Source organism: Carettochelys insculpta, chromosome 16 (assembly GCF_033958435.1).
Source record: "Carettochelys insculpta isolate YL-2023 chromosome 16, ASM3395843v1, whole genome shotgun sequence".
Classification (NCBI taxonomy): Eukaryota; Metazoa; Chordata; order Testudines; family Carettochelyidae; genus Carettochelys; species Carettochelys insculpta.
In genome coordinates this window covers 39,653,054-39,666,239 of record NC_134152.1, presented here as the reverse complement: position 1 = coordinate 39,666,239, position 13,186 = coordinate 39,653,054, and the positions used below count along the sequence as shown (strand labels likewise).

At 43.6% G+C, this 13,186-nt stretch overlaps 1 protein-coding gene across 1 annotated transcript in view; it reads right to left on the bottom strand.

The window, feature by feature from the left end:
- UBE2I (ubiquitin conjugating enzyme E2 I) overlaps positions 1-8,143 on the bottom strand; it is a 36,133-nt gene extending 27,990 nt beyond the window's left edge. Inside the window, exons 1-2 of the mRNA XM_075010992.1 lie at positions 8,006-8,143; positions 93-171 (exon numbers count right to left, since the gene is read on the bottom strand). Of these exons, the coding sequence (XP_074867093.1) occupies positions 93-158 (66 nt within the window). The 5' untranslated portion in view covers positions 159-171; positions 8,006-8,143. The remainder of the gene's footprint in view (positions 1-92; positions 172-8,005) is intronic.
- Between the last annotated feature and the right edge of the window lie 5,043 nt (positions 8,144-13,186).

The following is a 13,186-nucleotide window of genomic DNA, read 5'->3' as shown; positions in this document are numbered from 1 at the left end:
TTCCATTTCACAATACAAAAAGGTCACCAAAACAACCCAAGTTCAGTGTGAAGTTGCAGAAGTTAACCACTTAAGATAATTCCTGTACTTACAAATGGATGGTCTTTTCTCCAAGCTTTCCTCTCCTGTGCAAGTCTGCTGAGAGCTATCCCAGACATGTTCAAAATCCCTCTAAAACACAAAGTTGATAATTAGGGGGGGAAAAAATACAAACCCTAAATTACTCACACAGTGTGGAACACACTTAAGACTTCTCACTTTTGCTTTTTAAACATTTAGTAGATTGTCTAACATACTATCACCTTTTCACAGCACATAAGTTCCGGTAGCAATATCAGAACAGGGGTCATCAATCTTTCCGAGGTGAAGTCCTGAAACTTGACCTTTTGACCTATACATACGGTCTGAGTTCTGGTAATACTTTTTGAAGTCACTAACTGTCCTACTTACAATAGGTTCATTAATAAATATATTAAGATGCAGAGCTTTACTGTTTAGGTAATGGTTGGTAGCACTAGCTGGTCTTTGTTAATCCACAGATGGAACTCCTTGGCTCCCTCTGCCTTAAACATCCAATTTACATCCTTCACAAAACCTCTTCCTCATTACAAAGCCTGGCCCCACATGCCACTCTTGGCACCCGTGCTGGGAGTTGCTGATCCCTGTAGCATAGCACCAAAGATCACCTTCTTTACAGAGGGATATTTACTGATATTACAGAAATAATCTATACCAGTAAATTCCCCCGTTTCAAGAAGCCTTAAAACCACTAGATTTGGACTAAATTCTCTATCTTGTGTTTCACAGTTGTATTATACTGGTAAAGGGAATTCAGTAGTAGGTTACCAGATGTACCAAACCAAACAATATTATCTCCCTAATGAGAACAATGTGGCATTCACCTTTGGAGGATGACATCTACGCTGCTGATCTTTTATATTGATTTCAATACCAGCTATGGAATATATTCCCACCCCACCCCCTGAAGCTGCAGCACAGCAGAGTGGTAGTATAGATTTAGCCTTAGTCTCATCTGTCTGGAAGCAGTACAGGTTACTAGAAGTAGGATAACTCTGTGGAATCTGGCTCAAATGTAAAGTGTACCAAAACATTTCAGCTCTTAAGGCCAGAGAAAAGGAAAGCATAGCAGATATCTATTATTGCAAGAGGGAAGAGTGACAAACACACACAAAAAGAATGGAGAGAGAAGACAGCTCCACACAAAAATCAAAGAAGAAATGCTAGTTAATGCTTAGTCCTGCCATGAGTGCAAGGGCCTGAACTAGATGACATCTCAAGGTCCCTTTCAGTCCTACAATTCTACGAAACTATAGCAGTGATAAGCAATAGGAGAAGGTGGTTTATTTTGGACAATTATATCAGTATTCCAAAGTTCAAGAGTTAGTTTATTAAATGGGCAATAAGAAGTAGCTCATAGAATCACTGTATAAAAAGTTTTAAATTCCCCCAACTTCAGGGAGAGTTGCAGGTACTCAGTACCTCAGAAGTTAGGCCAATGTTTAATATAATTTATGTAAATATATGAACAACTTGCATGACAAACAGAGGGTTCCCAACAGTAACTCTTTCAATGCACAGTAATAGAAGACCAAAGAGATGGTAATCACTTTTTGTATTTAAATAGATGACAATCAAAGGGTTCATAACTACTTCCCTCCTGCCACATTAACAATCTAGGTATTAATTTTATCAGAGTGAACATTTCAAATTCTACAGTCCAAGTTTATTATTGCAAAGCATTTCATTCCAGTTTACGTAATGGAAACAAAAGCATATTTCATGGAAAGGATGCTGTCAGAACAAGATACAAATAATTTTACAAGACTAGTACTTTGTTTCAAAATATCCTTTGTTATATCATAAAAGGAATTTAAGATTAATACTAATCAATCCCAGAGCAAGAATCAGGGAGCATGGGCAACAGAAACCTGTCATTGTAATATATTATTCAATAAAGTGAATGATGGTGAAAAAAATTTTATCTGCTACAGTTTGCAGAGGACACAAAGTCACTCAAAAGAGTTAAACCGTAAATAGACTGGGAAAAATTACAAAGGATCTCACAAAACTGGGTGACTGGGCAACAAAACGGCAAATGAAATTCAACGCTGACAAATGCAAAGCAACACACACTGGAAAACATAATCCCAACAACGCATAGACAATGAGGGAGGAGTCAAAATTAGCTATTACCACCCAAGAAAGACATTGCAGTCATCACAGATAGTTCTCTGAAAAATGTCGGGCATAAGTCAAAAAAAGCTGAGAGATAAGACGACAGATACACAACTATATAAGTCAACACAATCTGAGTATTACATGCAGTTCTGCTTGTCCCCGTCCAACCCCTCCACCCATCAGAATTGGAAAAGGTAGAGAAAACAGCAACAAAATTATTAGCAATATGGAATAATCTTTCTTCATTTGGAAATTGAAGAGACTGAGACTGTTCATTTTAGAAAAGAGATGACTGAGATGGGGAGTATGACAGAGGTCTAGAAAATCATGAATGGAGTGGATAAAATGAATAAGAAAGTTGTATCTACCACACCACGACAAGACGGGGGTGGAGCGTGTCACACAAAAATTAATTTAAAACATAAGGAATTACTTCTTCACACAATGCCTAGTATAATGCTTATAAAGCATAACTGACTTTAAAAAAAATTGGACAAACCGTCCATGAACTTGTCCATCAATGACTATTACCCAAGAGGATTAGAAGTGTACTACTATGCTCTGGAAGTCCATAAAGCTGACTACAAGAAGCTAGGATTGGAGAATAGAAGACAGATCACTCAGTAAACTAGCTTGGTCTCTTCTCTCTCCTCTGAAGTATCTGGCCATTGTTGGAAAACAAGAAAATGGGCTAGATGTAACATAGGTTAAGGTGTGCGGCCATTTTTAAGCTCCTAAAAATTTTGTTGTGAAATCAGCCTCTGTATCTGCTAGTCCACACTAATACCATCATTACACAAACTGGAAAGCTAACTGTTTAATCAAGTATCCTTAGTTAGGTTGCAATCAGATGCAGAAAAGAGATAACTGAACTAATTTTATGGAATATAAAGGCCAAATTTTCCTCTTGGTTACACAAATGCAGCTCCCATGAAGTTAATGGACTAAGACCTGGTCTATACTAGAAAATTAAGTCAGTTTAACTACATCAATTAGGGTTGTGAAAAATCCCACACCATTGAGTAGGACACTTAAGCAGAACTAAGTCCCATGCAGAAAGTATTAAATCAATGGAAGAATTCTTTCATCTACCTAGCTACTACTTTTCAGGGTGTTGGATTACATATGCTGAAAGGAGAAACCCTTATGTCAGCATAGATTGCATCTACACTCAAACATGACAGCAATGCAGCTGTGCTCCTGTTGTGTTTTAAGTGCAATCCAACCTATATTGCATGCATATATGAGAGGAAAGAGCCAGGCTTTTCAGACTATAAGTTGTCACCTATAAGGTTCTCAATAAGACAACACACTGGATCTTGAGCTACTATCTTTGGTTTAAGGTAAAGTCTTGTGTTTTTCTGTAGCCTAAGTGCCTGTTTCAGCAACATACTGTGCAATTGACTAGCAAGTGTATAATTTAAAAAGAAACAGCAGAAAAAGTTATCTTCAGATTTCAGTGGAATGGATATCAGACTCAAATTTATCATATTAATCAGAATAAATTCAGACTACTTTCAAAAGTTTTCTACACAATATTAAGTCTATTAGTGCTTTAGTATTTTTATCTCAAAAATTAAGTTAAACTATGTCTTGAGAAAGGCCCTAAAATTACATCTAAAATAAAAGAACTCAAATGTATTAGGTTGAATAAGTATATCTACCTATTCCCCACAATCCATGTGAGAAATGGAAATAACTCTGGCCTCTTTCTCATTGGAGCATGGAGAACTAAATATGTATAAAGCTCTAAATGCTCAATAATATTATACATAAATAAATTTCCTTTCACATTATTAAAAACTTCAGATCAGTGTTACATGGATAAAATAAATCATAGCCCTTAAATAATACAAGATTCTAGTCTCACCAAGCAATTTCTGCAGTTTAGTCTAGTAACATTTTCAAAAATACTAATAACTTAGATGCTTAAGTCCCACTTTCAAGTAAGACATGGGCATTTTGGAGCCAAAATTCCACTGCAAGTTAAGCTTTTAATGCACAACCATAAAATGCAATATAGGTGCTTTTGAAAATTTTAATAAGGTACACAAATTGATGAAAGGAGGCTAATTATTAGTTTAGATAATTATTTTACAAGAAAGTCCTTTCTGCTGTGAATTTACTTTTAAGCTCTAGAATTCAATATTTCAATCTTTCATATCACTTGAGCTAGAGAACAGAGTCTGAGAACATGAACATGGATTTCATGGCACATTGCAACTATCTTAAAATCCATTAAATGATAGATCAAGAAACATTACATGCTTCATTCTTAAGACAAAAATATTACAGATGGGGCTACAAATACTTTGATGCTACTGTACAAACCTACATAGAAACCCAATTGCCTTACATACACGTAAATTTATACGGTCCACAGTGGACTAGCTGGAAAACACGCAGAAACAAGAAACTGAGAAGATTTTGCAGAAAGAAGAAACAATCAAAACAAAAAACTGCCATATGTGACTTTAGACAAGTAACTATGTTTCTGGTACAGGAGCAGAGAAGAATATTCAAGTACAACATTTGTTGCACAGAATCAAAGAACTGTTTACTGCTTAAGGTGCAACTCTTGATTCTTTAGACATGAATTTTATTTCCCGGTGTGCCCCAACATGAATGACCTTGGCAAATTACTTACTTAGAAGTAACTTGACCCAAGTCTGGCATACAATTTAAATTGATGGAGGAAAGCTTTTATAAAGTGTATGCCCAAGAGAATGCTTCCATGTTGAATCTTTAAATTCAAATAGCATATTTTAAATATTCCTCCACAGTGTTCAGAACTTAAGTACCCTAACCACCAAGGCTTGGGTAATGAAAGAGCTAAACATTTTGATACTTAAATGATATTATTTATTTCATATATTACTTTCCACTTGGATAAGCATTTGTAAACAAAGAAAGCAAAATTGGAGATTGTAAATCATTTGTTTTAATAACTATTAGTAATATAGGTTAAACACATATAATGTAACTAAAGATAGCCGTTTAATTTTAATCCCTGCCTGCTTATTCTTCTGGAAAAAAAACTGAGATATGAAAGCATATAAAATTAACTATAAAACACATTAAATAGTACCAGAGAGATAGCCATGTTAGTCTGTAATCTATGAAAACAAAAAAGCAGTCATGTACCACTTTAAAGACTAAGAAAATAATTTATCAGGTGATGAGTTTTCATGGGACAGACCCACTGCTTAAGATCTAGACCCCTACAGAATAGACTCAATATATAAAGCACAGAGGACCTCTGTGGGTCTGTCTCATGAAAGCTCATCACCTGATAAACTATTTTGCTAGTTTTTAAAGCGCTACGTGACTGCTCTTTTGTTCTGATACAAAACACATTGAATTCCTCATATAGTAAGCACAATGGATGTGTAAGATATTACATACATTATGGGGAATCATCTCATTTAATTTTTAATCCTTCTTCCCCCTGATTCTTAATCAAGCCAAGAATTGTGTTGGAGATCTCATTTTCCTCATTCTCTGGCAGCATCCCTTTTCAGGCTTAGCAACTTCCTCATGAAATACTCTAGATATTCAGAGTGCAAACATTTTAAAAAATAAGGAAATGTACCTCTTTTAGCTCAAATTATTTCTAAAAAAAACTATGTAATTATAAATTTGTTTGTCGTAGGCCTTCGACATCTACTACTGTTTCTGGTGACTGACTACTGCTCGGAATACCCCAGGTTTTAACGACCCTAAAGATCAAAAACAAACATTTTAAGATTGTCACTTCTTATACCCAGTGATTGTAATTATGGCAGACCTAGAGGACTATACAAGAAAAGTCACAAATGCAGACCCCCTTATGACTGTGCAGTAGGAAAGCAAGGCAGGCAACTGTCTTACTTCCAGTGAACGCACCCTTGTACTGTCCCTCCATGAAAGAGCCTACTAGCATTTACTGCTCAAGTTGCCTCAACTGTTGGAGTTGGACATAGAGGATTAACAGATTGATCACTTAAGCAATAGGAAAAGCCCCCTCCAGCACCTTTCTGTTTTTCTGCTAAACCACTCCTCAGAAATAAAGCAGGAGTCTCACTTGTTTCTCTTGTGCTTCATCTGCTTTCCCCGGTAATCTGTTCCATCTGTGTTTGCTTTTGGACTAACAGTTTTACCTGAAATGCCTGATATTTCAGTTATAGGTATTAGCGTCCGAGACTATTAGCAGCATAAGAAGTTTCTAACAGTTCTACCTCCCACTTCTTAACATCTGGTATCTTTTCTTCTCCCATGAAATAAAAGATCAGTCTTCCCCTCCCCACCCAAATTTGTGAGTTTAGTAATGATGAATGGCATTGAATTGACAGCCATGAAGACTTGAAAACATAAGATAGGTCAGCCTGCACTTCCCATTCAGTTCTTTGCCTCAGAGCACAATCATGGAAATATTTTTTGTTATATGCTTAATATTTACCCATTAGGAATGGAACTGAGATGCCTAAATTTATTTAATACAAGTCATTAATAAAATCCCACACCTCAACAGGTTAGACCTGCCTGTAACTAGCTACTCTGGCTGCATGTAAACCCTACATCCAGATGAATTACTCAATATATCCCATTACTAATATTCCAGCTACCTAGCTTGTCTGAGCCAAAAAAAAAAAAATCTGTTTGTTGCTTTGTGATGCGCTGCTTTCAAATCAGTATCTTTCCTGTAGTATAATGATTAGATCTGTATATTGTACTCCAAATGAGGGTTCACAGGAGCAGTTACAGGAGCACCCTTTTGTTTGGCATCTTAGTTACATTTAATAATTCTTATTTAGCCCACAACACAAAATTACTACAACAGCCTCAAACACAGCTAGCCTTACACATCTACACATTCTATTTAAGAAGTTAAGTAATAGCACACCAGGGAAATACATGTACATTTGTCCAAAGAGTCCAAAGCTTCTATTTCCGTGAAGAGTGGAAAGAGCCCAAGTAAGGGATCCAATCAGGATAATGATGGACTGATGAAAAGAACTCCTGTACTAACAGGGAAGCAGAAAAAAAAGGGGTGTCTAGCGTTGCCTACATAAAGAAGCCTTGAGTTTTACCCCCAGGGAAAAAGCAAAAGGCAACCCCCAGTGATTGACCCTACTGCCTTACTCAGTTGTAACTTTACTGTGTCTGTAAAGCCTAGCTTTCGGGTAGTGCTGAGAACTGCCTACCATCGACGTGGTACCTGCACCCAGGAGGAGTCCAAACGGGCCCTCACAAAGCAGGGACGCAGGACAAGTCCCTAGGTGGGGCTGGGCGGCGCTGTCTCCCTGGAACCAATCTCCGAAGCTGCCCTAGAGCACCGCAAGGGCGAAGATACCCCGGGAAGAGGCGCTGTTCAGACGCTTGCGGCCGAGAGCCCCTCGGGGCAGGGACCTGGCCTGACCCAGCCCAATTAACAGCCCAGACCCTCCCGCCCCGGGCTCCGGTCCCCCGTGAGGATAAAGCGGACGCCCAAAAGGCCCGTCGGAGCGACCCGCCAAGATCGAGTGACCGGGGAAGGGGGAACGCCGGCCGACAGCCCGCCCCACTAAGGCTCGCGGGCGGGGCCCAGACCACGCCGGGCGCAGCCGGGATGGCTCCGGTTACGGTACGAGGGCACCCGGGCCCCTGCAGCAGCCCAGCTCCCGCCTCACACAGCGGGTGGCGAAGCTGCCGGGCCTAGAGAAAGCAGCTCAGGGAGCAAGAAAAGGCGGAGCCCGAACATTTCCAGGGCCCGCTCCCTGCCCCAGGTTCCGTCACCACTGCCGCCCCTGGCCCGCCGCCCTCCAGCCCTCGCCCAGCCAGGCCTCACCGTGAACGGCCGCAGCACCAGCGCGTGTCCCGGATTGAAGCGGCAGCAAATGACCCGGATGTTCCCGACTCGGCTCCCCCCGCTTTGTCTCTGGTCCGGACTTTCCCTCCCTCCTTGGTCGGTGCGGAGCGCAGCGGCGTGGTATGTCCCTCAGTCCGACCCGTCTCTCCCGCTGCGCCGGCGCACTCTGACCCTCACGCCGACCCGTCCGGCACACTATAAGAACTCTCCTGAGCCAGCTTCTTGAGGTGGCCGGCAAAGAGCCAGAATGCAGACCACAGGGATGCTCGCTGGGGCCTTCTCCCCAGCTCACTCTACTCTCTTTGTACTTCGCCCCCCCTTCCCTGGGTGGATTGTCCCTACAGGCATTACGTTAGTCACCTGCGTCTTTCAGCGGCAAAGGCTGGGCTTGCGAGGGCTGCCTGGAAAGGGCGCCGGGCACTGGGGTGGAGCCAGGACCCCTACCCTGACTCCCGCAAGGGCCGCGTTCAGAGGTCGGGGGCGCCTCGGGAGTCTCTCGACGTCCCCAGGGACTGCTTGCTCTGGCCAGCGACTGGCTAGGAGTGTTCGCGGCGGGTCCGGGGGCCCCAGAACGTCTCGAGCCAGGGGCAGCCCGCGGATACGGCGTGTTCCCAACGTGAGCCGGCCCGGGCGTGTCTGACCGTCACCCCGCCCCTCTCACAGTCAGCACGGCTCCCGCTCCCGCAGCGCTCTCCTCGGGCCAGGCCTCTTCCGAGTCGTGCTCGCTCCATACCACTGCCCTGCAATCAAAATCAAACTGTTCCCTCCGTGATGTGAGCAGGCAAGGCCTGCCCCGGGTCTCGCTCTGTGTCACTGCCCTATGCTCAGCTTCGAGCCCGCCACCAATGCTTTTTTCTCCATAATATGAGCGGTACCAGCGTGCTAAGGGATCCCATTTGCATTGTCACAGCCTCGTCCTCGCCGTTCAACTGCCCACTGACAAGTCCAGGCCTGCCAAGATGCCCCACTTGCTCTGTTTCACTGACCCACCTTCTGCACATCAAACCCTCCCTCCACCAGTAAATGTGACCAGGCCTGCCCTGCCCAGGGATCCTCCTTGCTCAGTGTCACTATGTCATCCTCAACACCTCCCTCCTCCCCCCAACACACTTTGCCTTCTGTAATATGACAGATACCAAAGTAAGTGTTCGCATTTGCTGTGTGTCACTTCCCTGTCCTTGACATCAAACCCCTCTCCCCCATCCTTGAACATGACTGGCTTGGACTTGACCAGAGATTCTGCTTGCCTTATGCTCCGCTTACAACATTCCTTCTCTCTCAGTGACTCACTCCCCCCCCACTCTCATGCACTTTCACTAGGTTGTGGCAAGGGTTTGAGGTGCAGAGGAGAGTGATGGCTCTGGGGCTGAGCAGTTTAGCCCCACCTCCAGCCCACTCCTGCACTCTAATGGGTTCAGTGTGTAGGAGGAGGAGTCTGGGGTTTGAAGTATGGTTTTTGGGTGTGGGATTGGATGAGAGCTGTGGCCTGTGGGTGCTGACTCTCTGAGGTGGGGTGGGGGCCGAGCGAAGTGCAGGAGGGGCACAAGGCTGGGGGTATGAGACCATGGTTTTGAGCAGAGGATGCAGAATAAGGAGAAGTGGGCTCAGGGGTGGGGCTAGGGATGAGAGGGTTGGCATGAAGGTGGGCACTCTGGATTTGGTAGGGCCTGGGGCAGAGAATGAGTGTGTGTTTACTTTGGGTGTCTCCCATTCAGTGGTGCAGTGAGGCTGAGGCAGGCTAGTACCTACCTTTCCTGGCTCTGAGCTGGGCCCTGGACACTAGCTCCAATGCCTGGGGCGGGGGAGGGGGGGAAGCTGGGAAGAAGGCTCTGCCTTCTGTACCATTAGCTGGTATTTCAAACAGCCTGATGTGTAGTTCTGACTAAAAGCACCAAGGGCTCTTGCCTGATCACCCTACTGCTAAGGGATCCCACTTCCTCATTGTCACAGCCCTGTCTAAATTATCAAACCGCTCCAAACAGCACCCACTTCCCTGATGATGTGATGGGGCCATGTCTGCTAAGGGATTCTCATTGCTTTCTATCCCCATCCACACCCTAGGCTCCTTACAATGCCATTCACCAATTGTACTAGGTTAAGCCTGCCAAGGAATGCTGAGCACTGTCACCATACTCCTTACCAGATTCTAAATATAGTTCATAAATATTCTAAATACTGAATATTCAGGAAAAGGACCTGGTCCAGGTGTGTAGCCTAGCACCAACCTTTCCTAAGGCTGATTTCAATTCATGTTACTCCATCTTCAAAAAGAATATACTGTTTTTAGAGAATGTTCAGAGATAGGCAATAAAAATTATTACAGGTCTAGATAGTCTGCCACATGCAGAGATTGAAAAGATGGGGTAGTTTAATTAAGAGAGATGACAAGTAATATGAAACTTAAAATAATGAATGATATAAAGCTGGGGGTTTCTGTTTGGGAGATATGACCCCCCCAGTATGCATCATCGGTAGCAAACACACTGACTTTCACAGAATCACAGGGCTGGAAAGGACCTCAGGAGGCCATCTAGTCCAGCCCCCTGCTTCAAGCAGGATCAACCCCTACTAAGTCATCCCAGCCAGGACCTTGTCCAGCCAGGACTTAAAAACCTCAAGGGATGGAGAATCCACCACCTCTCTAGGCAACGTATTCCAATGCTTCACCACCCACCTGGTGAAGAAGTTTTTCCTAATATATAACCTACACCTCTCCCTCTTCAACTTATGACCATTACTCCTTGTCGTGCCATCTGACACCACTGAGAACAGTTTCTCACCCTCCTCTTTAGAGCTCCCCTTCAGGAAGTTGAAGGCTGCTATTAAATCACCCCTCAGTCTTCTCTTCTGTAAACTAAACAAGCCCAAATCCCTCAGCCTCTCCTCATAGGTCTTGTGCTCCAGACCCGTAATCATTTTCGTTGCCCTTCGCTACACCTGCTCCAGCAAATCCACATCCTTTTTATACTGGGGGCCCCAAAACTGGACACAATATTCCAGATGTGGCCTCACCAGTGCCAAATAAAGAGGAATAACTACTTCTCTAGATCTGCTCAAAATGCTCCTCCTAGTCCACCCCAGTATGCCGTTAGCCTTCTTGGCTACAAGGGCACACTGTTTGCTCATATCCAGCTTTTCATCCACCATAACCCCTAGGTCCCTTTCCATTGTACTGCTGCTGAGCCAGTCAATCCCCAGCCTGTAACAATGTTTGGGACTCTTCTGCCCCAGGTGCAGGACTCTACACTTCTTATTGAATCGCATCAGATCTCTTTTGGCCCAGTCCTCCAATTTATCCAGGTCCCTCTGGATTCTCTCCCTACCCTCCAACAACTCTACCTCTCCCCCTAGTTTTGTGTCATCCGCAGACTTGCTGAGGGTGCAACCCAGTCCCTCATCCAGGTCATTAATAAAGATGTTGATTAACACCAGCCCCAGAACTGAGCCTTGCGGCACTCCGCTTGGAACAGACCGCCATCCAGATATTGAGCCATTGACCACTACCCGTTGGGCCCGACCATCAAGCCAGCTTTCTATCCATCTGATAGTCCAAGGATCCAATCCATATTTCCTTAACTTATGGACAAGAATGTTGTGGGAGACCGTATCAAAAGCCTTGCTGAAGTCAAGGTATATCACATCCACTGACTTTCGCAACTTGCTGAAGGTGGGGGTGTTCCTCTTACCTTAATTTTTACACTAGTTACGCTTATATGTTTTTTTATTAAATGCTGCTACTGGATTAAAGGGAAAGGGTAGGAAGGAGACTAGCTTTCAAGCACGCCCCCACCCCCGCACCCTTACCCAGATGAATGGAATGCAGGTGAAGAGTTGCACAGGGACAGTGAAGGAAGCCAAGGCATAGTGGGTCCAGGTGCAGTCAAGAATCCAGGGCAGCAAGCTGATTGTATGACCCTCCCAACTGTGTCAGCTTGCTTTTTAGTACCCAGCAGCAGTCAGTACTATCCATCCTAGGGAGGGGGGCAGGGGGCCAGGGCCCTGGGCCTCCTCCTGCCCCAGCTGAGACTTACTCCTTTAGAGTGTCAAACCAAAAAGCAGTCAAGTAGCACTGTAAAGACTAGCAAAATAGTTTATTAGGTGAGCTTTCGTGGGACAGACCCGCTTCTTCAGACCATTTTGCTAGTCTTTAAAGTGCTACTTGACTGCTTTTTGTTTTGATAGTGTATAGACTAGCACGGCTTACTCTCTGTTACTATCCTTTAGAGTGGTGATGGCAAGATGAGAAAGTTCTTGTAGTTTTGCGCTCATCTTGTACATGTTTCAGTTCAATAGCAGTTGTCCTGTCCCACTCCTCCTGGAAGCTGTATGACCATGAGTAACAGCAGATGAGACTTCAGTCTTCACTTGATGGGGATCTCTTTCTCAGGCCTCAGCTCCTGTTATCATCTGGCCTTCAAGATACTGCTGTCAGACAGGCAGGCTTCAGGGACTGACTCCATTGTACACAGCCCTCCCCCACAACAGTCACACTTTCCTCACTCACACAAAAGGAAAGTTCAAGGGGAAAGAAGAATTCTTTTAGAGAGAGGAAAAGTCAGGATTTCTTAGACTTATGTTATCTGCAAACAATTTCTTACCACCTTATAACACCACCTTCAGGTCTCTACATCAGATATTTCTTGGGCACCCTCTTTTCCTTTTTCCTCGTGGGTTCCAACTTAAAGGCTTGCTTTGTGGTGTTGGCGGATGGTTTTCTGAGGGCATGTCCAATCCATTGCCATCTTCCCTTCCTGATTTCTTCTTCAGCAAGAGGTTGGTGAGTTGCCACAGTTCTTGGTTGTTGATGGTGTATGGCCAATGGATTCAGAGGATTTTAGAGAGGCAGTTATTGATAAACATCTGGATTTTTTTTTTAAAAGTCATTGTGTGTGTGTGTGTGAAATCTGAGGTTTGATCTTTTTCTTCAATTTGCTTTCCTTACTAGTTAATCTCTGAAGTTTTTTTTAAACACACTTATTTTTACCCCAAACATGTACAAATTGTAGGGAGCATGTCTACAAAGTTCACTGATAACCAGAGAACAAGCTTTGTTTATTTGAGAGGTAACAAGTCAGAGGGGAAGTGTCAGAGTGTCCAGTAGTAAAGAGCTCATGGTAGATGGAATTGGGGTGACTTAGGTTCAGAGTAAGGAGTAGCTAG